This window comes from Ceratotherium simum, chromosome 4, assembly GCF_057802395.1.
Source record: "Ceratotherium simum simum isolate JZ-2026a chromosome 4, ASM5780239v1, whole genome shotgun sequence".
Classification (NCBI taxonomy): domain Eukaryota; kingdom Metazoa; phylum Chordata; class Mammalia; order Perissodactyla; family Rhinocerotidae; genus Ceratotherium; species Ceratotherium simum.
Window position 1 is genome coordinate 67,486,518 of NC_141903.1, and position 25,099 is coordinate 67,511,616.

The 25,099-nt window shown below is 36.5% G+C and overlaps 1 protein-coding gene across 15 annotated transcripts in view; it reads right to left on the reverse strand.

Annotated features, from left to right (window-relative positions):
- PAM (peptidylglycine alpha-amidating monooxygenase) overlaps positions 1 to 25,099 on the reverse strand; it is a 289,799-nt gene that overhangs the window by 150,991 nt on the left and 113,709 nt on the right. For 14 of the 15 annotated variants that reach the window (XM_087429982.1, XM_087429979.1, XM_087429984.1 and 11 more), the window contains 2 exons: positions 13,972 to 14,433; positions 12,894 to 13,014 (listed from right to left, as the gene is read on the reverse strand). In XM_087429982.1, the coding sequence (XP_087286108.1) occupies positions 12,894 to 13,014; positions 13,972 to 14,060 (210 nt within the window). In that variant the 5' untranslated portion in view covers positions 14,061 to 14,433. Of the gene's footprint in view, positions 1 to 12,893; positions 13,015 to 13,971; positions 14,434 to 14,781; positions 14,871 to 25,099 lie in introns of those variants that run through there. The other variant, XM_087429981.1, reaches the window with a different exon arrangement.

A 25,099-nucleotide genomic window follows, 5' to 3' on the forward strand; every position in this document is an offset into this window, starting at 1 on the left:
GTAGAAGATAGAACAGTATATACCTCTGGCAGAGTCAAAGATTTCCCCTTGAGTAAGATATATTTTTTACTCTCAACTCTGAGCTATTTAGGGCAGGAACTTAATTTCCTCACCCCTGAGCACAATTTTCTCCATTTTGTATTATGGAGTGGTTATGACAGCAGAAAAACAATACAGAGACTATTTGTTAACGTCTAAACTTAGTTGACCCCAGTATGGTCACCTCTTTAATACTTGCATTTACCCAGGCTACCAATCTGTCTTCTCTCTTACATTTACTATGTCTGCCTTCAAAGTCTGAGGCCAGGAGTTGAAACCACAACAGTAATACATCTGTGAATACTGCCTTAGCATTTATGAAAAATAAATTAAGGAGATAAAATTAATATTTTAATATGTCCAAAATGGGGAAGCTAAATATAACATCAATTGTAGAAATAGTAAGGTAAACAGAGAATTTGCATTTTCACAGCAAAATGATTATTCATTTGGAAGCAAATGATTTAACCATAGTTCAGTACAGTTTACAACATGAAATAATTTTTATTTCTGTAAGAGTGAAGGCTGAAATATTTTAGTGGTATTTTTCTGCTTGTATTTAATTTGATGTCAGATCTTGTTAAGAGTTTGTTGTTTTGTTTTGGATTCTATTTCCAAATTACAACATTTAAAAATAATCAAGTAAAGCTTTTTACGTTATATATAAAATTATTAAATAGAGTGTTGAAGTGTTTCCGTGCACATCTGAGATCTATGAAAGGAAATACTCCAATCTCTCAGAAACATCATTTGCCCTTTGTAAATCAATGTTGCTATGGCAAATGTTTTCATTTAATACTGGATTAGCTGAGGGTGGGAGTGTGACACAATGTGTAGCAGCAATGTACTCACTATTTTTATAGACCTTCCTCTTTAAAACTGCTCTCAGGTTTGTTGGATGGGGTGACTTTTGCATGCTAAAATAGAGCTATTCCTTTAATGTGTATATCAGATTCATTCCTTTATACATGATTAAGTAGAATACATTATCTATGAAAAGCAATCTGTACCTTGAAAGAGTGTGTTCTGCACTTTTGCTTAACGAATGCAACATTCATGTGGAATGGTTCCAAATGCTCCTCGTGAATAGGGTTATTGAAATATTAATTCAGACTACATAAATCCGAAAATAAGTAAAACAAAGATTTTTCTGGTGGCTAATAAGTGCAAAGAGAATCACTTTTCTTGCTAATGTGGACAGATATGCATGGTTGCCTTCCACAAATATCTTCAGACTGACTATAATAGAAGAATGACCCCTTACAAATCTGGCTCTATTTGTTTCTAAGCGTGTACCAAATTTCCTAAATTCTCTAATTAATCAGGCTCTCTTAACAGCACTGCTGCAAAGCAGAGGAACAGAAATTAAAAATTTATCAATTAGAGGCATTGTGTGGAAAACCCCTCTGGAGATTTCTAGAACATTAGGAGTTTATATCAGAAAGGTAGAAGATCATTCTTGTTGATATTGTTTTTATTGATGATATTGCTTACTTAATCCCTTATTAATTTTTAACAATTACAAAATAATAGATGATCTTTTTAATGATAAAACAACTTCGATATATACCAAAAAATCTGCTGTCATCCTCCTCCATTGCTACCTCTCCAAGGGAACCACTCTTTACAGCTTAATGTGCCTCCTTCTAACTTCCTCCATGCCCATACCAAAATATATAACCAGACAGACCCACATATATAGGGATTGTGTTACTATTTATTTTTATTAAGATGGGATCACATTCTGCACACAACCCTGCAGTTTGCTTTTCTCATTTAATACACAATGACAATACTTCTAGGGCAAGACACGTAGAATTATCTCAGTCTTTCACCTTATTGCATAATATTCTACAGAATGATCTCCCACAATTTTAAGGATAGCAGTATTTTTACTTTAAAAGATAATTCCAGATAACTTTCCTAAAAAGCTTGTGGCAATGCACACTCCCGCCAACAATGTATGAGACTGCTCATCTTTTCATCCTTCAAAGCTCTGTACATTACAGCTCTTTTTATTTTTTTGCCAAATAAGTGGATGAAAAAAATAAGGTATCCTACTTTTTTAATTTTAATTTCTCTGATTATTAACAGGCTTGAACTTCTTTTCATTCTGTTAATTTTACATTAATATCCTTCATTTACTTTTCCTTTGGGCTGCTTGTCTTCTCAATAGTCTGTGGGACATCTTTTTATACATGGTACATGAGCCCCTTTTCTGTCATAGGTGTTTTTACTCATTTGCAGTCTGTTCTTGGTTAAATAATTCTCATCTTCAAAAGTTTGTGCACGTGCATGTGTGTGTGTGAGTATGTATGTGTATATGTATAAATAAAATCTTTCTACCTTTCCCGTCTCTTCTGTAGTTAGTGGTCTGTTCAGTTATTTAAATATCTTTTTAGGTCAATTTGGATAGCTAAAGGGCCTGTCCCGTGGCTTAGCGGTTAAGTGCGCGCGCTCCGCTGCTGGCGGCCCGGGTTCGGATCCCAGGCGCGGACGGTCCCGTGGCTTAGCGGTTAAGTGCGCGCGCTCCGCTGCTGCCGGCCCGGGTTCGGATCCCAGGCGCACACTGACGCACCACTTCTCCAGCCATGCTGAGGCCGCGTCCCACATACAGCAACTAGAAGGATGTGCAGCTATGGCATACAACTATCTACTGGGTCTTTGGGGGGAAAAAAAATAAATAAATAAATAAAATTTAAAAATTTGGATAGCTAAGTATTTTCTAGAAAATCACCCATTTCCTCAAGATAAAATTTACCGACACAGAGTTGAACATAATAGTGTCTAAAATTTTTTCTTTACTCCTTCTAATACTTAATAATGTATAATTTCTGCACTTTTTTATCCTTAGTTAGGCTTCCCATGAGTTTATTCATTTTAATGGGTGTTTCAAAAAAATGGTTTATTTTTTTATACTATTTTTTAACCTACTTTATTTTCAGTTTTTATCTTTTATTATTCCTTTGCACTGATTTGATTGCTCTTTTCCTCATTTCTTAAGTTGAATATTTATATAATTTTAGTTTTATTCTACTTTTTCATTATAAAAGAATTTAAGGCTATCAATTTTTCTCTGAGTACTGCTTTAGATGGGTCTCATGGGTTTTGTTATCAAGTATTTTCCTTGCCAATTCTCCAAATAATTTAGAATTTCAGTTTTTATTTGTTTCCTTGTTTCGGGGTTGTATAGAAGAACAGTCCTTAACTTCTAAGTAACAAAGTTCTCCATGACATCTCTTTATGGTCTATGTCTAGTTTTACTGGATTATTATTAGAGCATAAGAGCTATAAAATTCTAATTATTGTAGTCAACTGAAGTTTCTTAATATCTAGCTATGTGATTTTTTATAAATGTTCTATATACATTCAAAAAGAATGTATATTATCTTCCTAAAATGTAAAATTTAATATCTACATAGATATTAAATTATATTTACTATATATTAAACATATATTAAATTATTCTGTTGATTGAAACATTAAAATGCCTTATACACTTCTCTTTCGGAGTCTATTTGATATTACCAAAAATGTCTCTATAATTGTATTTTAACCAACTTCACTTTGAATCTTTGTTTCACGTTTGGCAGTGATGGTTTTTGCTGTCTAAAGGTATATAACCATTCTCTTAGTAAATTGTACCTACTAGATTCTTTTCCTATTACTAGGTTCTTTCAAAGACAAAATTATAAAAGTTGAGCTTCTAATTATTTCATCTCTTTATAGCACTATTTCTAGAATGGTACCTTTTAGAGAGTCTAAATATGTTTCCAAATCTCTCTCTCTACCCATTGAACTACATTCTTCAAATCCTACTGCCTCCACAAAGATTTCCCTAGTGAAGCGAGAGAAATGCAGATTCTAATCTGCTTCTATAATGTGCTTTAGAAAATTATGATTGCAGTCCTGACTAAGGTATTGCTGTTGCAGTCACCCTCTTCATGCTCAACTTGATCCTCTGGAATTCTTTATTTCAACAATTCTAAGGTATTATCATATAGTGCCTTGCATGTGTTTCTTGATAACATGACTTAATTCATTTACTTGGGGGTAGAAATAATAATAACTAAAATTTACTGAGCAGTACTGGGTTTTACACATATTAATTCACTTAACTACAATCTTAATAGATGGGAACTATTATTATCCCCATTTTACAGATGAATAAACTGAAGGTCATTAAGGTTTAAGTATCTTGCCTAAGATTTTGCAGGCAGCAAGTGGCAGAATTAGAGTTCTGAATTGTTTTATATCTACAATGACTTAGAAATGAAGGATGAGAGACACAGGAGTGGGAAAAGATTGCAGGAAAAAATGAAGGGCTTTGGAAGTCACTATAAAGTGTTTGGTTTTAAATGTGAGGGGTATGGGAAGCTCTTAAAGGGTATTCGTAGAAGGGTGATGTGATCTGACTTCTGTTTTCACAGCATCTCTGTGGTTGCAGTATGAAGCACAGACTCTAGGGATCTAAGGGTGCAAGGGAGACCAGTCAGGAGAGCTACTGCAATAACCCAGGAAGGAGAGGATGGTGCTTGGGCCAGAGTGGGAAATATGGGCATGGTGAGAAAGGACTGGATTCTGGATATATTTGGAAGGTAGAACCGATAGAATTTTCCAGCCTGTTGTTTATGGGGTGTGAGAAAAACGAGCCAAAAAAGACTCTAGTGTATTTGGCCTAGAGGAGCTGTAACACAGGAACTGCCATTTACTGAGATGGAGAAGCCTGAAATACAATATTGCAAATAAGAGAACTCTTGTTTATGACCATTTACTTACGAAAACCGAACAGGTAACTAAGGAACAAAGATCAAAGTGCTGTTAACCTTGCATTGGTATTTTCATTCTCTATGTTCTATAAGTCAGAGACACAGTTCATGAGATGCCAAAGGTTAAATCTATTTATTAGCCTAAATGGCATATGCAATGGTTTCGATCAGGAATCAGGAGACTACAGCCTGTGGGTGGCTGCCTGTTTTAGTAAATAAAGTTTTTTATTGGAACACAGCCAAGCCATTCATTTACATACTGTCTATGGCTGCTTTCTAACTATAGCAGTTACAACTGGGACCGTATGGCTCAAAAGTCGAAAAGATTTACTATCTGACGCTTTAAAGAATAATTTGCTAATCTCTGGCTTAGATTTAAACAGGAATAATTCAAAATTGTGTTAAAATAAGCTAGACCAGGTTGATTGCAACGTGCCTTTTAACAGCCAGGTGATAAGGGATATCTTACTAGAATTCAGATTAGCAGCATCTCCTTCTAGGTAGACATGAAAAAATATAAGAAAAAAGTTATTCAACGATTTAGGATGGAGCCAGTAATCTATATTTTGTTTGTTTCACACAAGGAAGCTTGTATTTTACAATATATGTGTGATAAAAAATTTATGTGTGTGTGTGTACACACACATGCATACATAAAAATATATATAGTAACATTCTCTGGGAAACACATAAGCCATTAAGAGATTGGCAGCACAGAATTATGAAATGAGCATGGGTCTCAGATTCAAATAGATCTGTATTTAAATCCTTGTTCGTCTATTTACTGGCTGTTTGGCTATGGACAGGTTATTTAATCTCCCTGAGTTTCAATTTCTCATATAAAAAATGGGAATAATCGTACCTTGAACTCAGAGTTTTTATGAGAATTAATGAGACAATGCGTGTCAAGTGCCTAATTCAGTAGTGTTACCTAATGAGCACTCAATAAATGTGCTTTCTCCTTTAAAAATTTACTAGTACAAAACAAAACAAAAAGAACTCTACATCCTGTTGAGAAAAGAGGTGATCATAAGGGAGTCCCTTTACTGTAGTTACTTTTTCTAATATTCTCAAATGTCATGTGAATTCAAAAATATCAAGAAGTAATCGAAAATAGTCTCCTTTCTGTTTCTCCTTTTTCATAAAGAAAGAGAAAAACGGTCAATACATATTTGCAGCTGTGAACCCAGATTCACAACATGTTTAGATTATTCTAAAAGAGGAAAACACTGTTAATAGTGCAATCAAACCTTCTACATAGGTTTTAGTAAAAATAAAGAGGAGGCATCATAACTTAAACAATCAGCAGTGAACTAATGCGACTTTAATTTGCCGTTTACATCATCTACTTCACATTTTCCTATTCTATTTAACTCACATAATTGAGCCTTGCTGATGAAGCAAGAAGTGAATTACACAGATAAAGACAAGTTGTGATGTAGTATCTTAAATGACACCAATCTTGAACTTTCAAAGTAAAAAGTGGAAAAAACAATTTAATATGAGGCAGCTAAGTAAATAAAACAAGGGCTTGGTGACTGTCCTTGCTAATAATCATTAGATGTTCTTTGCTATTAGCTTCTCCACTGGTAAAATGGATAATATTACTTCCTCGGTTTGGGAGAGGGGAGGGGTATAGCACTTTAATCTCTTTTGTTGCTCTTTTTCCAAATCTTGGAATTTTATAAACTTTGCCTAAATCTTTCTAAATAAAAAGCAAATGCTAGTCCAGAATCAGGACATTTCTCGATTTTCCTCCTTGAATAGCAAGATCACCATGCTTCTTTTATTTTTTGTGAAGGGAGAAAAACTAAGAATAGAGGAAAAAGAAACACTAAAAGTCATGACTCATGTTCATTTTAAGACAATGACTTAACACAATCAATCCTCACCCGTGGTCTATGTTTTCTAGCAACAGAAATACGCTGGTGCAGGAGTACCTACTGGAGCCATCACTTCTGTCTTTCGCACTCACGGCCTCAGAATTCTTCTTAACATTTTCCAGGCAGCTCCTCTCAATTAAATGAACTTGCCTCAAAAAGTAAACCCACGTGCCATGGTTGTTCTAGTGCACAGGCTGAATTAGAAGAGGGTGAGGGGTGTAGCAGCAGACAGGTCAGAGGACCAGAGAAGGCGGGATAGAACATGGCCACCAACCATACAGAGGTGATCAGGGAATCCACACGGGTTCAAGATGCACAAACTCTAGAGTCGGGTGAGGATCTTCTGTGGGCACTTCCTAGCAATCACCTGGCTGCTTTGGGAAGAGCTTGGATCCATTTTCTCCAAGGAGTATAACAGATAACCTATCCCTGGTGCCCAGAAGGCTGCTGGTGCCTACAGATTAACTTTCTCCCCTTGTGCAATAAGGCTTAACGTGAAAGTCAAGCTAGCCTGTGAGGGGAAATGGAAGAATGGAAGTATGGGGTGTCTCCCTTCCTTTTATTCTTGTGCCCAAAAGAAAACTCAGTATTTTTATTTTTTAAAAATGCAAATATTATTACATACTAATAACTAGAGAGAAGGAGACAAGCAAATCACAACCCTCAAAGAACTAAAAATTATTCCAGGAAAGCCTCATTCTTCTGGGGTCCTTGCTAATTTTGTCCCAAACTTTAAGCACTGACTGGGGATACTTTTTTTCCCCATACAGACTGAATTAAAAATAAACAGATTTAACATATTATAATATCTCCCAAATTAACCATAAACCAAACTTCTGTACAACTAAGTCACTGTACATGAAAAAAATCTAATTTAATCCACATTCTAAACATAAGAAAAAATAGGCACCACAGCAATTCTGCATTTAACTTGTACATTACCTCTTCGATAAACAGATATCTTGAACAAATGCTATTTATAAGTGATGTTATGATAATGGCTTGATATTTTGAAACTGATAAACAGGTGCAGTAAGAAAAGCCTACGAAAGCTGAGTTCTTATTACATGATTATATTTGCTTCATGGAGGCAAGGGGAATCTCTTTTCTTCTTCTGTTAGAAAATGAAAAAGTTAAAATATATTAGTAAACATTTTCTAATGATTGTTCATTTTTAAGAAACAAGCAAAGAGAAACACTGTGGGAAGCTTTTCAAAAAATTTCATAGGAGTATTTTGTTCATTCTGGTTTTATTTCAATGACTATACTCTTTCATCATTATTGTAAAATAAGTGATAACTCAAGACTCTAATTTCAGGTTTTTCAACTTGTTGCTCTGGGGCATCTGATGTGATCCTTAAAGTCAGAATTGTTTCATTTCCTGGCGTTCCTGGCAATAGATAATTTGCGTTGAGGAAGACAAGAGAAGGCTGCTTTCTGACTTCAAAGCTTGATCTGTGACTCCTCAAAAGACAAATACAGAATGAGACAAGAATTTGGAAGAGGTTCAGAAAGGAAAAAGTGTATTCCTCCGTAGTTCTCAAACTGCTCCCAAAATATGGGAAGAAAATGACAACCTAACACATACTCATGGAAAGAAATTAAATTATTATATGGTTTCAAGATATTAGGTTCAATGCAAATATTTAATATTGTAAAATTAATTTTTTACAAATTAGTTTACATTTGTTAGTCCTTAAGCCAAGACTGCAGAGGACCTAAGTTGAACAAATAACAAACAAATAAAATGCTATGGAAATATAGGATTTGAAAGGACTTACATTAGATAAGAGTGATTTTTTTCATAAAGTCAATGTACAAAGTCCTCAGCAAAGTGAAGAAATCCAGTCTGATTTCAAACTAATAAAAAAAAAAATTAAGGCTTCATACTGATGAATCTGCTTTGGATAACTTATTTTCTATACAGTATAAAAGACACATAAGAACATGGAGAAAAACATATCCATACTCAGTGTTCCTTCAATTCTCTGATTATAACGGCCATTTTTAATGGAAATAACTGCTTAAGAATAAGCACACTGAAAGATTTACTTCCTCGCTTTCTTTCTCTAGGTTTCTCTTGCCCGGACTTGTACTTCTATTTGTCTTCATTTGGCTACCTTTTCCCTTCTTCAAAATTATTGTGACATTTTACCTGCTCCATTAAGTCATTACTGAAAGCATAAGGGTTGCTAATTTCTTTCTTCTCTTAAGGGTCATTCACATTTCCCTCAACACATAAATAATAACAATACGAGTTCACATTTTCTGAGAACGTACCATGTGCAAGGCAACTGAACCTGCCACTAGTATTATTACCTTGCCGAGTCCTCAGCACAACCCTGGGTAGGTACTATTATTATCTGGACCACAGACGAAGGAGCAGGACTAACTAGTTAAGAAACATATCTGAATTGACACTACAAGAGCTGAGACAAGAATGCTGTCAGCCTGGCCCCAAAGCCTACATTCTAACCCAGCAGATTTGGCTTAGATTTAGGCAATAAACTTTATGTAAAATCACTGTACTTATGCCTCACTTATTTTATTTTAAAATCAAACCCCCATGGGATAGTTAACACATCAAACTGATGATAGCACCTTACTATGACCATGAACTGGCAGTTTATCTAATTGTTTTGTTTGTTGATATGAGAGCTGGCAACAGCAAAAGCCCACAGGGTCCCTGGTGAGAAAGGGAATCAAACGAGGAAGAAAAAGTGCTAAAAGAGTCTCGAAATACACCTCTTCACAGCTCTGCTAAATCTGAAGCCAGTACCATCGGACACCAGATCTGCTCACTTTACCTCTACTCCAGGCTACTCAAAAGCTGTTTATTCTTCTCCCTCATCTTCCCAAAGCCTGAAAAAATACTGGTTAACGAAAAATTTATGAAAAAGGACGGAAATCACTTTTTTTAATTTCAAGAAGAGAAAGAGTACACTCACTTTGGTTATAAAATTGATACTGCAATAGATAATAAACTACTTTCCCCAGACTTTCTGGAGCTGGTTTAATGGGAACAATTTTTAAAGGCTGTTCGGAAGTCCACGGTATGGCAGAATGGACTACAGCTCCGAGGCCTGACATGCCCAGATATTCTTTGGTATGACACTAATCTAGACCTGTTTCCATCTGCAAAATTAGTGAGTGGCACTATCTGTATTATAGCTAAGGTTCTCTCTACCTCTATTCTACATCTGCTCGATTCCCTATCCCAGCCTACCTAACACTGTCTCAAGTTTCCCAAGGAAAGAATTTACATCAGATTTATTGAGGTATCTTTCATTATTGCCAAAACCTAAAATGTACTTTATAAAAAATCTGTGGAATGAATATATGTCTTTAACCAACTTGGCCTGCCTCAATTACCAACTCAAGTTCTGAGTCCTCAGTTCCTTCTTTCTTTAAATTTTGTTTCTTTTCCTGATCCTCTGTGATTTTTTAAAAAATATATATTTTAACTCCTCAATGCCTTTCCTTGTTTTTATGTTTCCTCACTTCTCTTTTTCTTATATGATCTTTTAAATGTTCGTTCTTCATATTATAGTTATTCTTTAATTTTTCCCCTTTATTTTTGTTCTTGATCATTCTATTCTCTTGAATTTTTCTTGGTCACTCTTCTTATTCCATTCCACTTTTTGTTTCTTTCCTCTAATACTTTCTCATTTTTCTTTCCTTGCCTTTTTATCTCCTGTCCTCTTATGGACCTGTGTTAAATATAGTTTCATCTGCATTTTAAGAAAAGAATACTTTCTTCACCAAAAGTGTTCATGGTATCACAGCTCTGGGTTTTCTTCACCAAGAACACCAAGTTCAGGAGGAAAGGGGTTCTGGGGCTTCCATATCCGTCTCTTCCTGGATTTACTCAATAGGGAGTATAGCTATCATTTCTCATGAAGGTTTAGGAGGTATATAATCTATATGCTAGCCAGATCAAGTCAGTAAATACTTGTGCCATGTAGTCAGTAGAGAGAGAGATGGAGGAAAAGTGAAGAGACATTCAACAACCAGTGCTGAGCTGATCAGGCAGAACAACTGAATCTCTTACTCAGTTAGGTAGTTTCAGTTACAAGTCAGAGAAAACCCAACTCAATGTGGTTGAAACAAGAAAGGCTAAAATAACTGAAAAATTCCTAAGCAGCAACGTCACCAAGAACCTCTCTTCTTTCAGTCTCTCTGCGCTGCCCTCTCTGGCATTAGTTTTATTCTAGGCTTGCCTCCCCTCATGAACTCAAAAGACCCTAGAACTACACACAGGTCTTTTGCTCACATGCAACAGAAAATTGCACCCCTAGCGAAAGTCCTAAGATTTGATTGGCCTGATTTAGGTCACAGACCTTCCTCGGAACCAATCACTGTGGAAGGGGAGGGGCTATGTGCAGTGATTTGCTAATCTCAGTCCGTGTGCTCCACCTCTGGATCCTCCATGGTCAGCTCCTGGGACCCCATGGTCTCAGGAAAGGAGCAAAGAGGAACTGTTTGCTGGGAAAGCAACCCACAAATGTCCACTGCATGAGGCAAAGCTGAATGCAGACAGTGCAAAATAACAAGCCATAATTTACTTAATATATGTCCTTTTTCCATGGAGTTATTTTCATAATTATAAGATTACAAAAATGAGTTAAACACATTTTATTTTATGAAACTGGAGCTCTTCTACACTCTTTTACAATCAATTCCTCTAGGAACTCTTTCTGAGAATACTGACCCCAACATAGTTACCTATTAATACTATTGTTAAATAATTTAAATGTTATTACTGTGAAATAATGAGAAGAAAAAACAACAGAACAACAAACCACAACAAAAGACTATTTGAGAAAATAATAATATTCTTAAGGGGAAAGAGTGCTTAAAGACCAATTAGTGGATTTTCTTTTTAAAGTAATATAAAATCAGTTCAAGCAAATATAGGGGGGAAAAATCACTTTTAAAAGTGAGAAGACACCAGAAGAAGCACACTTCACAAGTGAGCAACTGCCATTCTTCTCTCCTATTCCCAATCTCATTACACCTCTTTTGACTAAATACTAAATAAAGAGCTTATGGAACTAAAGGCCAGAACACTAATAACCGAATGTACAGAAAAGTCATCTCAGTCATTGATAATTTGGGGATGGGCAGGGGTGGGGGGTGAGGGTCATTTTTACAATAGTGAAGTAGTTATTTATAGATCGATAGATAATACACAGGTATTCAAATAAATGAATGTCAACCCTTAGTCCTCCCACAAAGGACCACGTGTATTTTCCAGAGCTTCTAGATGTCAATTTCAAAGGCCTTCTCCTCAATAAGTAGAATACTTTTATTTTCTCAGCACTTAAAAAAAAGAAAAGAAAAACAGAAGGTTATCTGCAACAATGAGTCATCAGCCACTGCAGCTCCATAACACCCCTGTCTTTCCTGTCTCTGCAGCCCTTCAAAAGGAGAGGACTATCTTTTAATGACACGCATAAATCCCTGCACTGCCTGGCTGCAAAGCATAATTAATTCTGGCCTTTTTACGCTTAATGAAACACCTTACACACATGACAGCCGTGGGTTTGAGCTTCGTGCATGTACCTAAAATAGGAAAGCCCTAGCAACAATCTAGTTCCACTCAAAATGCTCTGTAAGTCATGTTTGTATGAGCTCTGCCATTATTTCTGCAAAATATATCTCTTATAACAAGCAAATCGTGTGAAAGCAAACTCACAATCAACCACCTGTATGAACAGTTTCCTTAACTTTTAAAAGTGTAGAATGTTTTGTGTTTTTCAAATTCTTGGCAGTAACCACATGCTTTTATTTCTCAACTTGTGGCTGCGATAGAAGGGTATTTAAACAAAGCAATCTCTTAGATGCAGCTGCTCCATATCATTTCCCTTTATTAGAATAATTTTTCATATATTAATACATACTTACATGCTGCATTACAGAGGCTATTACTCCGTTGAGAATTCCAAATCATAAATATTCAAGGTTCCATTTCAAAACACAAAAAGTGAGTAAAATTTTTAAAAAGAAATTTAACTGAAAGATCTACCTTGAAAGCTTTACTCCTCTTTATAATATTCAATTATTCTGGCCCTATCTGAGGAGTCTTGAAAGCAAACGCCTACTTTTAAAGAAGTTACTACTGCTGTAAAATCAGTTTCTTTGCTTTAATTATGGATTGTATACAGAACAAGTGAATAATGAAATACAGAATTCCTCTCACCTGTTTAGGTGTAACTCCAGGCATGCGAATATCCAATGCAAAGTCTGATGAATCAATAGGAATTACTGGTCTGGTGGTACCAAGACATTCATTGGGAAATGATCTGGTAGTTTCTTTAAACCTTAAAAAAAGAAGATAATTTCAATATCCTTGAACATAATGGAATCAACTCAATATTAGAAAGAAAAAGAAAGGAATTCTATGACTTGGAGATTAAAAATTGACTTAGACCCAATGAAAAGATGTGATGACTATATAATACTCTGAAATATACTCAGAATTGGATTTAATAGTCCAAGAACAATCTATGCCCAACTTGTAAACAAAATATAATCAAAGCAACCAAGCAGGCTACATTTAAACTCGATTCAATAAAAACTTGTCAAAATATATACTTGTCTCTAGTTAATGAAAAGACAGTATTAATAAATTAGAAATTATCACAGGCCTGCCGATTTTCTAATGGAGAAATATTAATTATAATCCAGTAAAATTTTTGTAACTATTTTATGAGTGTCCAGTATTTCTGGTCAGAAACAACAAAAATAACAATAATATTGCTAAAAGGCAGAGTTGAATGAGGGGGGAAAAGGACTGCGTTGTGAATTACAAATGTACTAGTGTATAAATATTTAATATGGTAATTATGAGGAGTGTGTATACAGCTCAGTATTTTCTCGTGAGCTATTACAGTCCATGATCTGCTTCTCTCCATCACTTATCTTCATATTTTATTCTCTGAGCTGTTATAAACAAGAAGGCATTCAAGTCTAAACGACTATATTGTAGTTTCTGAAATATCTCCCCAAGAGGGAGTGATTAGCATTGGAAATCACAACTTCTAATTGGAGTTTCGAAAGCCAGTGCAGCTTGGCTACAAAACAGTGGGCTTTTTCTGTTAAGGGGACTTGACAAGAAGTTACTGTGCTAAAATTCCAAGTCGTTTCAGCAAAGTAAATCAACCTTGTATATTTCTCCAACACTCTGGTTCGTAAAAGTGAGCACAGTTTTCAACAGCATGCACAGAAACCATCCAAACAACATTGCGCCTGTTTAAAAAAAAAAACAAAACACCCACCTCTTAAAGACAGAAAGTGGGCTCCTGAAACCCCAACAGCTGCTCTGAAAAACGAGGAGGAGAACTAGCAGGCTACGAAGGCCAGCCATGTCCACGCCGCTCCGGCCCCGCCGGGAGAGGACCCGGCAGCGCAGCGCGGGGCTGGGGCCGGCGGTCGGGCAGCGGCGCCGCCAGCAGCCGCTACTTCATGGCCGGGGCGCGGCGGGCGTCCTGCGGCGGCCACACACCATCTGCCTGCGAGGGCCGCGAGCTGGAGGAGGCGAGGTGTCGGGATCACGAGCCGCGGCCAGAAACCCGTGGGAAGGCGGTACTTCTGTCCGGTCCGCAAGCGGAAGCTTTCCACCCTCCAGAGCTGCTTTTTTGCCCTGGTGCCGGGGCTAGACGTGCGGGTTCCTTATCGCTCGGGAATGACAGGGGCTGTGAGGGATATCACACAAACCCGCGTCAGTCATCATTCAGAACCTGCAAAAATAGAAGCAGATAATGGATGACTAACACGTTACAGCATTTGTCCTCAGCAAATCCCAGTTGAGCTTCTTTAATACATTAGTAGTTTCACGAGCTTCAGCCCAAGCCTGGAAAATGCTGGTCTGTTGACCCCCCTCCCCCACGACCAGCCCCCGAGATTTCACAAACACCCACTGCCCCTGTTCTGCCTTTTGCTCTGTCTTCCTCCCTTACACCCACTCTCTTCTTTTCTTTCCCTACTTCTCCCCCCCTTTCCCTCCCATCCACTCCCCCCCCCCCCCCGGATTTCTTCTTCTTACTTCCTATATCACGCCCTTCTATCATCAAAAATGCACTTAATACCTCAGCGGAATGTAAACAAAGTTATTCACACAAATGACAGGCTAAGGCACGGGAAACAAAACAACTGAGAGGCAGAGACAAAGCACGTCGATACAACAGTAATCAGATAGAAAAAGACTTGGAGAACAAAGACATCTTATATTATGCATCACAGAGCTACAGATCTAAGGAGAAAGATACCCCCTGCCGAGAAGGATCACCACAGAAGTAACTGCTTAAGTTCTCAATTATTTTAAAACAAACCCCAAATCTACAGCTAACTTGACAGCTGAAATGTAAATGCCTATCTAAAACTCCTGCATCTAATATACAAAGTAATAATTTCTAACTAATAAGGCATGCGTCCCAAAAGACATTCTTTCCTAAAGAAAGTTTGGAGATTTACAATGCAATGCAATGAGAAACAGTAGGGAGAATCTCAGCTGGCCCCCAAATGAATTTTATCTACAAGGGGTATGATCAAGAACTTCACATTAAAATAAACGAGAGGCCGTTTAGAACTAGCGCAACATCTCAACATTTTATGAAGAGTACTCAATTAGGCTAAATTATAAATATGCATGTTTTGACTTCGTGCTGAACATATTTCAGACTATGTATCAAGTTTGTAAATTTTAGTCAGAAGGCATTATTTTAAAATGTATCATTCGCAATATAAAAATACCTCCAAAGAAAAAGATTTCTTAAAGTTTTATTTTAATCACTTATTATAAACATGGTTCGGAAAATCTCAAATAAATCCATTGGCCAGACGAGTAACAGTAAAAAGCAAAAATTAGTAAGATGATATAGAAGGGCTCCGCAATAATACATTAGCCTCTAAATTATCCTTTGGAAATCACAAGATAGTGAAGCCAATCTAGAAAAACAAAAACAAACCAAAAAAAAAAAAAAAAAAAACCCCAAAACTAAAACGAACAAAAAAGCATGAACTAAAATTAAAAGTGAAGACTTCATGGTCAATGCTTTCTAGAAGAAACAGACCTTGCACCAAATATAAACATAACATGATTGAATATCCAACCAATCCAAGGATGCTTGAGGTTCACCAGCACCCAAGGACTAGTTAATTTACATAAGCAATGACATTTTTAAAAGACTGATGATATTTGTTTGAACTTTCTCTTTGGCTTGCTGTTTGAGCTTTCAGCAACAAAACCCTTCAGCTTTGTCCAGTTCCAGGGGGAAAGGAACGAACTGCTGATGGGGGAAGAGAGAAACAATTGGCCTGAAGGCTATGCTATTGCCTTTGCTAGCAACAAAGTATAATCTTGTCTAATGACAATACTTAACACTCCCTGAAGTTCTTTTTTTTAAAAAGAATACATGTGAGGAAAGGATTATATTTTATTATTTCATGCAGAACAGGATTCAAGGACAGTCCTTCCAGGTGGCAGGGAGATTTGGTATTATACAAAGAATTGAAAACAAATTTCGTATTAAAATTCTCTAACAGGAACACATCCTTAAGTACTAGCCTTTGAAAAAAATATTCCACTTATCTCTTTGATTGATTTTATTACCTTTGATGTCCCTAAACCACCCACTAAAAGAAAAGGGAACTGAAGTTGTGGGCAGAAGCATAGTTGATATTTGCAGCCATGAACAGAACAAAAGGGCTTATAGGAATGAAAGCTAATTATGCTTCTTGGTTCTTGATGCCTCGTAAACAAAATTCGAAGAAAATCATGTCTAACCATTTCATTTGTTATTTTACAATTCTGATAACTGTGGAATATACAATATTCAAATCTTAGTAGTCTTCTCATTTAGGATTTTAAAAATTCAAAATATATTTCCCTGAGAGAATTCATTCACTCATCCAAAAGACACACTTAATTTCATATTCTGTACAAAATATTGTAATATATGTTGGGGTTTTATAAAATGAATAAAATTAAAAGAGAACATAGTCTATTAAGGAGATGAGGACTTGATATAATTAATATTAGGGATGTTTAGAATGTAGTATTTCTCTAATAGTACTCTAGAAAGAACTCAGGGAATTTTGAGGAAGGAAAGACCATTTCAACTTTCAAGAGGAGAGTAAGAAAAAAGAGAAAGGTAAAGCCTTCCTCAATGGAGGAGGTTGGAAGGGAGTTGGGTTTCCACTGTGGGAGATGGACATGCTCATTCCAGGTGCAGGGAAGGGCAGGGGCACAGGAGCCCAGGTGGGGAGCAGAGGATGTGTTTGAAAAACAAGTAATAAAGGTTCTGCCTCCTCGACTCAAGCTGCAGACCCAGATTTACTATTTTATTTGTAACACAAAGCAAATATTCTGTTTACATATCTATAAATTCTTCAGTAAAATGATGTATAGTTTATACTTGTATGAATATTAATTCCAGAAGCAGTACTATTAGGTAGTAAGTACAGCCTAATTCAGAGGACCATAAAACTAATTTAGCTTTTACAAAGTGGGCAGTCCATTTCTTCTAATTTTCATTTGAAAAAAGAAAAAAGCAAAAACAAAAAGATAGCTGAAATTTGTAATTGGTCAAAGACTCAAAGGTATTGGCCATTCATTCATTGATGATTTATTCAACAAGAGAGGACTAGAATGGCATACTAAAAGGCTGTAAACTGAAGAAAAACTGCCTGGACTCCCGGCTCCACAACTTCCCAGCTTTGTGAAACTGGGCAAGTACCTATCCTCTCCTTGCCACAGTTTCCTCATCTGCAAAATGGAAATAATCCTATTACCTATCTCATAGGGTTGTTATAAGGAATCAATGAATTCATAGCCTTGGAACAGTGCCAGACACACAATAAATGTTTGTTATTACTGTTGTTGCAACAAATATTTATTGAATGCAGACTATCTTAATGCTGGGGATGGTGATAATCAAGACAGATAAAATTCCCACTCTTATAGAGATTACTTTCTAGTGGGAGAAAAAAAACAAATTAAACTAGAAGGATGTGCAACTATGACATACAACTATCTACTGGGGCTTTGGGGGGGTGAAAAAAAAAAGGAGGAGGATTGGCAATAGATGTTAGCTCAGAGCCAGTCTTCCTCAGCAAAAAGAGGAGGATAGGCATGGATGTTAGCTCAGGGCTGATCTTCCTCACAAAAAAAAAAAAAAAAAACCCTGCTAAATTATAAGTTCCCTTTTTTTTAAGGAGATTTTATGTGGTTTCCTAGAATGACTTAGATTAAACTGGTTAAAGGATGCACATCTATTCACATAACAATTTGACTCTAGGGATTTATTTTTGGGCAAAAATTGAACAAGGGCACAAATATGTTTTTAAGGATATTTACTAGCATTGTTCATAATAACAATTATGAACTGGACGTTTATAATAGCAAAGAACTGGAATCAGTTTAAATGCCCATCAATAGGAGATGGTAAAAACGCTATTTTTTCTTAGATACAAAAACTTGAATACTATGCACACCTTTAAAAACGGACAAGATGGGTCTATTTTTATGGGCAAGGTCATATTCTATGACATATTAATTTTTTTTGCATAATTTTAAAAAATGTTTAAACACTCTCAAACTTACAGAAATGCTGCCAGTACAGTACAAAGACCTTTTTTCTTTGACCATTTGAAAGTAAATTGGTGACCCGATGCCTTATCACTCCCGAATAGTTTAGTGTATATTTCCTAAAGTACATTCCACTACATAACCACAATACAGCCACCAAAATAAAAATATCCACATTGACACATTACTATCATATAACCCTCAGTCTCCAAACTTTGCCAACTGTCCCAATACTGTCCCTGAGAGCAAAAGAACCCAGTTCAGAATCAAGTGTTGATTGTAAAGTTGTCATATCTCTAGTCTCCTTCCCTTTGGGACAGTTTCTGCCTTTAATTTTTATGACCTTGATTGTATTGAAGACTACAGGTCAGTTATTTTGCAGAATGCCTCTCAATTAGTGTCTGTTTTCTGTTTCATCACAACTAGATTCAGGTTATTTAGCTCTGGCAGGAATATCACAGAAGCAATGCTGTGTTCTCACTGCATCTTTGTTAGCTGTCCATTGCTGCATATCAAATTACCCCAAAACTTAGTGGTTGAAAACACTAAACATTATCGCACATAGATTCTGTGCTTCAGGTAAAAGAGCGGCTTAGCTGGGTGGTTCTTTCATGAGGTTGCAGTGTCTCATGAGGTTGCAGTCAAGATATTGGCAATGGCTGCAGTCATCTGATGGCTTAACTGGGGCTGGAGGATTTGCTTGCCAAGTGGTTCAGTCACATGGCTGGCAAGTTAGTGCTGGCTGTTGGCAGAAATGTTTCCTCCCTATGTGACCCTCTATGTAGGGCTGCTTGAGTGTCCTCACACCATGACAGCTGGCTTCCACCAGAGTGAGCAATGTTTCTTAGGACCTAGTATCAGAAGTCACACACCATCATTTCTGTAACATCATATCAGTTACACAAGTCAGCTTCACTCAGTGTGGACGAAGACTACCTAAGAGCATAAACACGAGGGGTGAGGATTATCTTCTTGGAAGCTGGCTGGCTACCACAATATCTTATTCGGTAGCATACAATTTTGATTTGTCTCATTACTGATGATGTTAACTTTGATCATTTGATTAAGGTGGTGTCTTCCAGGCTTTTCAACTGTAAAATTACTATTTTTCCCTTTGTAACTAATGTTATCTTTTTGGTGGAGAGGTTATTTTTGACTTTATAAATATTCCATTTTTCATCAAACTTTCATTTTATTCATTTATTTATTACATCATAATAGACTCATGCTTTCCTATTTTATTCAATGGGTTTTAATCTGTTACTAACTGTATTTATTTATATTACTTACTTTGATGCTCCAATTGTCTCAGTTGTGGCCCCTTCAAGCTAGCTTTTGTGTCCTTGTGACATGCCCATCATCCTTTGAGCACTTCCTTGCTTTTTGCCTCCTCTCCCATCTTGGCTCCAAACCCTGCACCAGGCCTTTCTCTTTGTGCTCTTCATCCCGCTTGGTCTTTGCTGCCACCTTACTCTGGGATGCCCATACACATGGATGCCATCTTCACCTGTTTGGGCTATGACACCCCACGCCAGGCCACCAACCCTACCGCACTGATGCCCTCCTTACTCCACATCGGCTCCATGCCCCATGCCAGGCCACCCTTCCTGAATGCCTACCTTGCTCTGCCCCATATAATGCCTTTAAGACTGAATAGTTTAGGAAGAGAAGAGAAGGACATTAATTTTTAAAAATCAAACTATAGAACAGTATACACATATATTTAAAAATCTGAAGTAATATAACTCGACTGTATTTCTATTGGTTTTCTATGGAGACAGGTAGACCAGAAAGTGAGACACTCACTTTCCATTTATATGCTTTTATAGTCTTTTAGTTTTTACAAGCTTATATTACTTTTGTAACCAGAAGAAAATAGGGATATATACGTTTTTAAATATTTTATTGAATATGGCTCTGCAGATTTCAATTTACATGTTAATTTCTATCTGAGTTAGGGTGATGTTTTGAAAAATGGATAACTCTCCATCTTTTGCTTGGCAAGAACTTTACAAACTAAATTTTACGGTGGTTATACAGCTGTAACGCAGGGTTTCTCAAGCTTAGCGCTAGCAACATTTTGGGCTGAACGATTTTCTGTTGTAGGGGACTGTCCCATGCTTTACAGGATGTTTAGCAGCATCTCTAGACTCTACCCACTAGATGCCAGTAGCACTTCCTTCAGTTGTGACAACTAAAAATGTCTCCAGACATTAGCAAATGTCTTCTAGAAGGTAAAATCACCCTGGTTGAGAAGCAGTGTTATAATATGGGTCATTAAGATGAAGTTTAATTTGTAAATCAAATATGATTTAATTCTCTTCAAATATACATAATGAGACATATATCACTAAATAAGTGTTTGCAAATGTGGAACTTCTAAACAATGGGAAAGTAATGATCATAACAGCAAATAACATTTATTGACTTAGACACCAGACACTAACTTTATGCACATTATCTCACTGAATTTTTATGACTTTAAGTTACAGGTTATTATTCCCATTTTATAGATGAAGGATCTAAGGCTTAGGAAAATTAATTAACTTGCTCTGGTTAAACAACAGTAAAGTAAGGATTCAAATCCTGGCTTATGGACTCCAGAATCTATTCTCCTAACTTATATTCTTTAACACAAAACAGACCCTCCACATTCACAGGGGATGTTTTCTTCAAGTACAATAAATAGGCAAATCCTCTGAATATCATTTTATGTAAAATAATAATAGCCAATGTTTAATGAGCAATTAGTATGTGCCAAGCACTGTGCTAATAAGCACTGTATATAGATTGGTTCATCTGAATGCTAAAAGCAACTATATGCGATTTGTACCATTATCGTTCCCATTTTACTGAAGTGGAAACTGGACACAGAGAGAATTGGTAACTTGCCTGGGGTACACAGCCAGGATATAAACACAAGCAATCTGACGCCACAGTTGAAGCCCTTAACTACTCAGTTGTAAATGTAACCTAGTCATTTCTTCATTCACATATTAGGCAGCATTAACATTTCTTCTACAACCTTACTAACATTACTCATTTAGCTAACTCAGAAAGAACAAGCTGAAGATCTATGATTAGGGTCCAAATCTGGTCTAAAAGCAGGTTTTGTTTGGCTTGCAAGAATTTTTCCCAACTCCTCCCCTGAATTTGAATCCTGAGTAAACATTTCAAAACGAAAAGATTTCACATAAAAAGTGTCTCTTGAAGTGTTGTAAAATCTCACATCACTGGACCCACATTTCCACATGGCAATAATCAGCTGAGCCAAGCAGTGTCTTCCTTTTTAGACAGGGCCAACAATCTGCAGATGGCCACAGTCACCACTGCTCCCTATTAACTCCCAGATTCTGAGGCCAAGAGTAGTTAACTGCCATACAGCCCTGAGGTGCAGTTGTTGTCATCTGTCTGTCCATTTGTTTTTTGTTTTTTTACATTTGGCCAGCTGTTCTCATTAATATTACTAGCTGTTCCGTAAAATCATTTGTATTGTGATCCCAAAGTTACCCTTTCTTTATGTAAAAAGGTAAACTTCACCCTACATATAGCATAGAGTTTCACACACAGATATACTAAGTTGTTGCTGCTTTTCTTTTCTTTTTTCGTAAGGCTCTCTTCATTAGCAAGGCACACCAAATTGAATGGCATTTTCTGCGTGTGGATTTGTTTGGGACTCAACTCTTGTAACATGTAGCCAATTTGAAGCATCCCTCCCTTGCAAGTCAAAATTGGCTGGGTACCTATTAGAATATATACGTTAAAAAACCTCAGGGGTGCCATTCAGCATATGATTCTACTGCAATAAGAACTTGCCAACAGTAACAAATTTTATTATACTTTTTTGGTTTCCATGCTCAGTAACAGATGCCCCTTAAATATGTCCATTAGTCATCAAATCGCCCAGTCCTATAAATACTTCCATGGGGAAAAAAACAAGAGACATCATTCTTAATTAAATTTCTCAGCTTTGACAAATAAGAATGTTACTTCATAACACATGTATCTAAATTCAGTGCTAGCATATTTTCATGTAAGATAAAACAGATCCCTGTGTTCCAATCAGCACACATCTTTTAGTTCTAAGGACTGCACTGGAAGTTCTCAAGAGACTAGTGAACTGCACAGACGAGCATCATTCCTGATGATGTCAGAGAGGTACAACAGCTCCTTTGTATGCTACTCATTTGCCCACCAGGTATCTTACTTATTTATAAGCTCAGAGCGTCACATAGAATTTAGTTTCAGAAGCAGAGCAGAAAGCACTCTGCAGCTATCACCTCCTTTCTCCTGTAAACATTCTTGCTGAGTTGCGGGGGAGCAGGCCGTCAGCCTTGTCCTGCAGTCATTTAGCGAGGTGGAGAGCCCTTGGTGATTTCTGTCCCGACTCGTGGAGCAAGTCAGAGATGAGGGCCTAAATTTACTTGCTATCTCCTCAATATGCCACTTCAGAAATTAATACACTCTCTTTTTCCTCTTCAGTGAAGTTTTTGAGGAACTAGTTTGAAACTCATACCCAAGACCTGAGTAAATTTCAAATGTCTGGTTTGTTTTCTTCAATAAAGTGTGAATCACTGAATGGCCCACCGATTTAGATATCGAAAGATCTTTTATATTAACTTTGTAATGCTTCCTTTGTGGATCTTTGCATTATTATTTTCTTCTATTTTTAAGAAGAAGTTGGTATAGAATGGAGGGTGGGAGGGTATTGCATTTAAGTGCAAATATTTAGTGCCAGGCACAGGGTTTAGATGAATGTGGTCTGAAGGTGGGGATCTGCCTTTCCTGCTGTCTTTCTTGCAATTAATCAACACAGTTTTTTATGAGATGTCCTCTTTTGTAGGGATTTTTTTCCTGTTTATGATTTCACATCGTTAGGCATAGTTATTCCCGAAGCATTTTAAGACATGTTTTGTTAAATGCCTCCCAATGACTTCAGAGGCAGGAGCTATTAACTTCACATGAAACCTGGCTCAGATCCATAACATGCAGTTACAAAGTAAGTATTCTTTTTCCTGATAAGAAAAAATCTCCAGGAAATGTCTAGATTTTCACTCAAAAATAACTCTCGTGCTATTCACACAGAAGCATTATCTCCATAGCAGAATTACTTTCAAATGATTCTTATGTTTTCCATTTCATATGTTCCAATCCTTACAATAAAATGCCCATAAACATACCCCTTTCTATTATAAAAGTTTTGCTATCCTTTTCTTTAAGCCTCTAAGCTGTATAATTACAGTACTTAAAGTGGAATCTATAATCATATAATGCTATTATATAATTGAAAAACTTATGGGAATTTTTCTTAAAGATCATGAAAGAATGTCAAAACATTCTCTCATTTATATAATTCTGCTCAATTGAGTTTACAGTAACCTAGAGGGATTCTATAAAATATACACCACACACTGCCCCCTCAATCCATCTCAACTATATAATTTGAAAGCCATTAACAAAAGGAACACAGTTGCTTAAAAACATTTTAATGTCTTTTATTTTAGGGTAGAGAGGCTACAATAAAATTTAGCTTGATCATAACAAGACTATTTGAATTTTCAAATATTCAATTTACCACTGAAAGAAATACAATGTACTGAAGTAGCTTATATTCAGATTAATTTTAATTTCTAGTCTAGAGTAATAATAGTTTTCTTTGATCTGTGTCCCCAAACTCCCCATGAACGATCAATGAAGAGCTTCATAATTTTCTTCTGGCTGAAGAGGATCAAAGCATTCTCATGTTTGCTAGAACTCTTTGATACTGCTACACAAACAGGTGGTGAATCTATTTCACAGCTATTAAACTGTTTCTTGCTGTCTTGAGCTTAGGAAGAAGTGGTTTATTTTAACAAGATGCTTACAGACTGGCTTGCTCTTCCCCAGTTTTTAAGCTTCTTTACAAGGTTTCCCATAATGATTTGCACTACACCCTGTAACTGAAATGAGAGCCGAAAAAAGATGAGGCCCATGATCCTCTGTGCCTGAGTGTGGTCTCAGTGGTATCATTCCAAGGAACCAAGCACGCCCAGTTGATTTTATTTGCCTTCTCTCTCCAATTATTGAAGTTATATCAAAACTAAAAGTTGAGTTTTTAGGTCACAGAAAAATGTGAAATAGCCCAATTGTGTTTGCCAATTTTAACCAAAATAAAGCGACCCAAAGGCAGTATAGTATGGAGAATTGGTCCCCATCTTTGAAGTATGAAAATCTCTTTTTAAAATCACAATATTTCATGGACCTATACACTATAATAATGATACTAATAACAATTAAAATAATATTCAACAATTACTGAGTATTACTGAGTATTTACTGAGTATTTGCTATATGCCAGGCAGCATTTTAAGTACTTTTTCATGTATTATTTCATTTAGTTCTCACAACAACCTATGAGCTATGTTATAGCATTATCTCCATTTTACAGATGAAGAAATAGAGGCACAGAGAGATTAAGGAACTTGCTTGACATTGGCATTGGCTGATTTCAGAGGCAGGAGCTAATTACTGCCAGGCTATACTTGATGGGGGCTGTATTTCTGGTATTTGTTTATTAAGAAATTATGTAAAGGATAAATAAACTATGGCTGACCCAATAATGCTTGTAAATGAATATGTGGTATTTTATACCCCTTACAACTAAAATCAATGGTACACATAAGTGTAAGACATGTTTCACATTGCACGACTCTTGCTTCCTGCCAGTGATTCTAGGTTCCACCCCAAATCTCTCTCCTCCAGTGGGTTCTGACCCAATAGGTGGAAACCACTGGTGTAAAATGGAGGGGGCAGACTTGAATTTAAAATCAGAAAGCGTG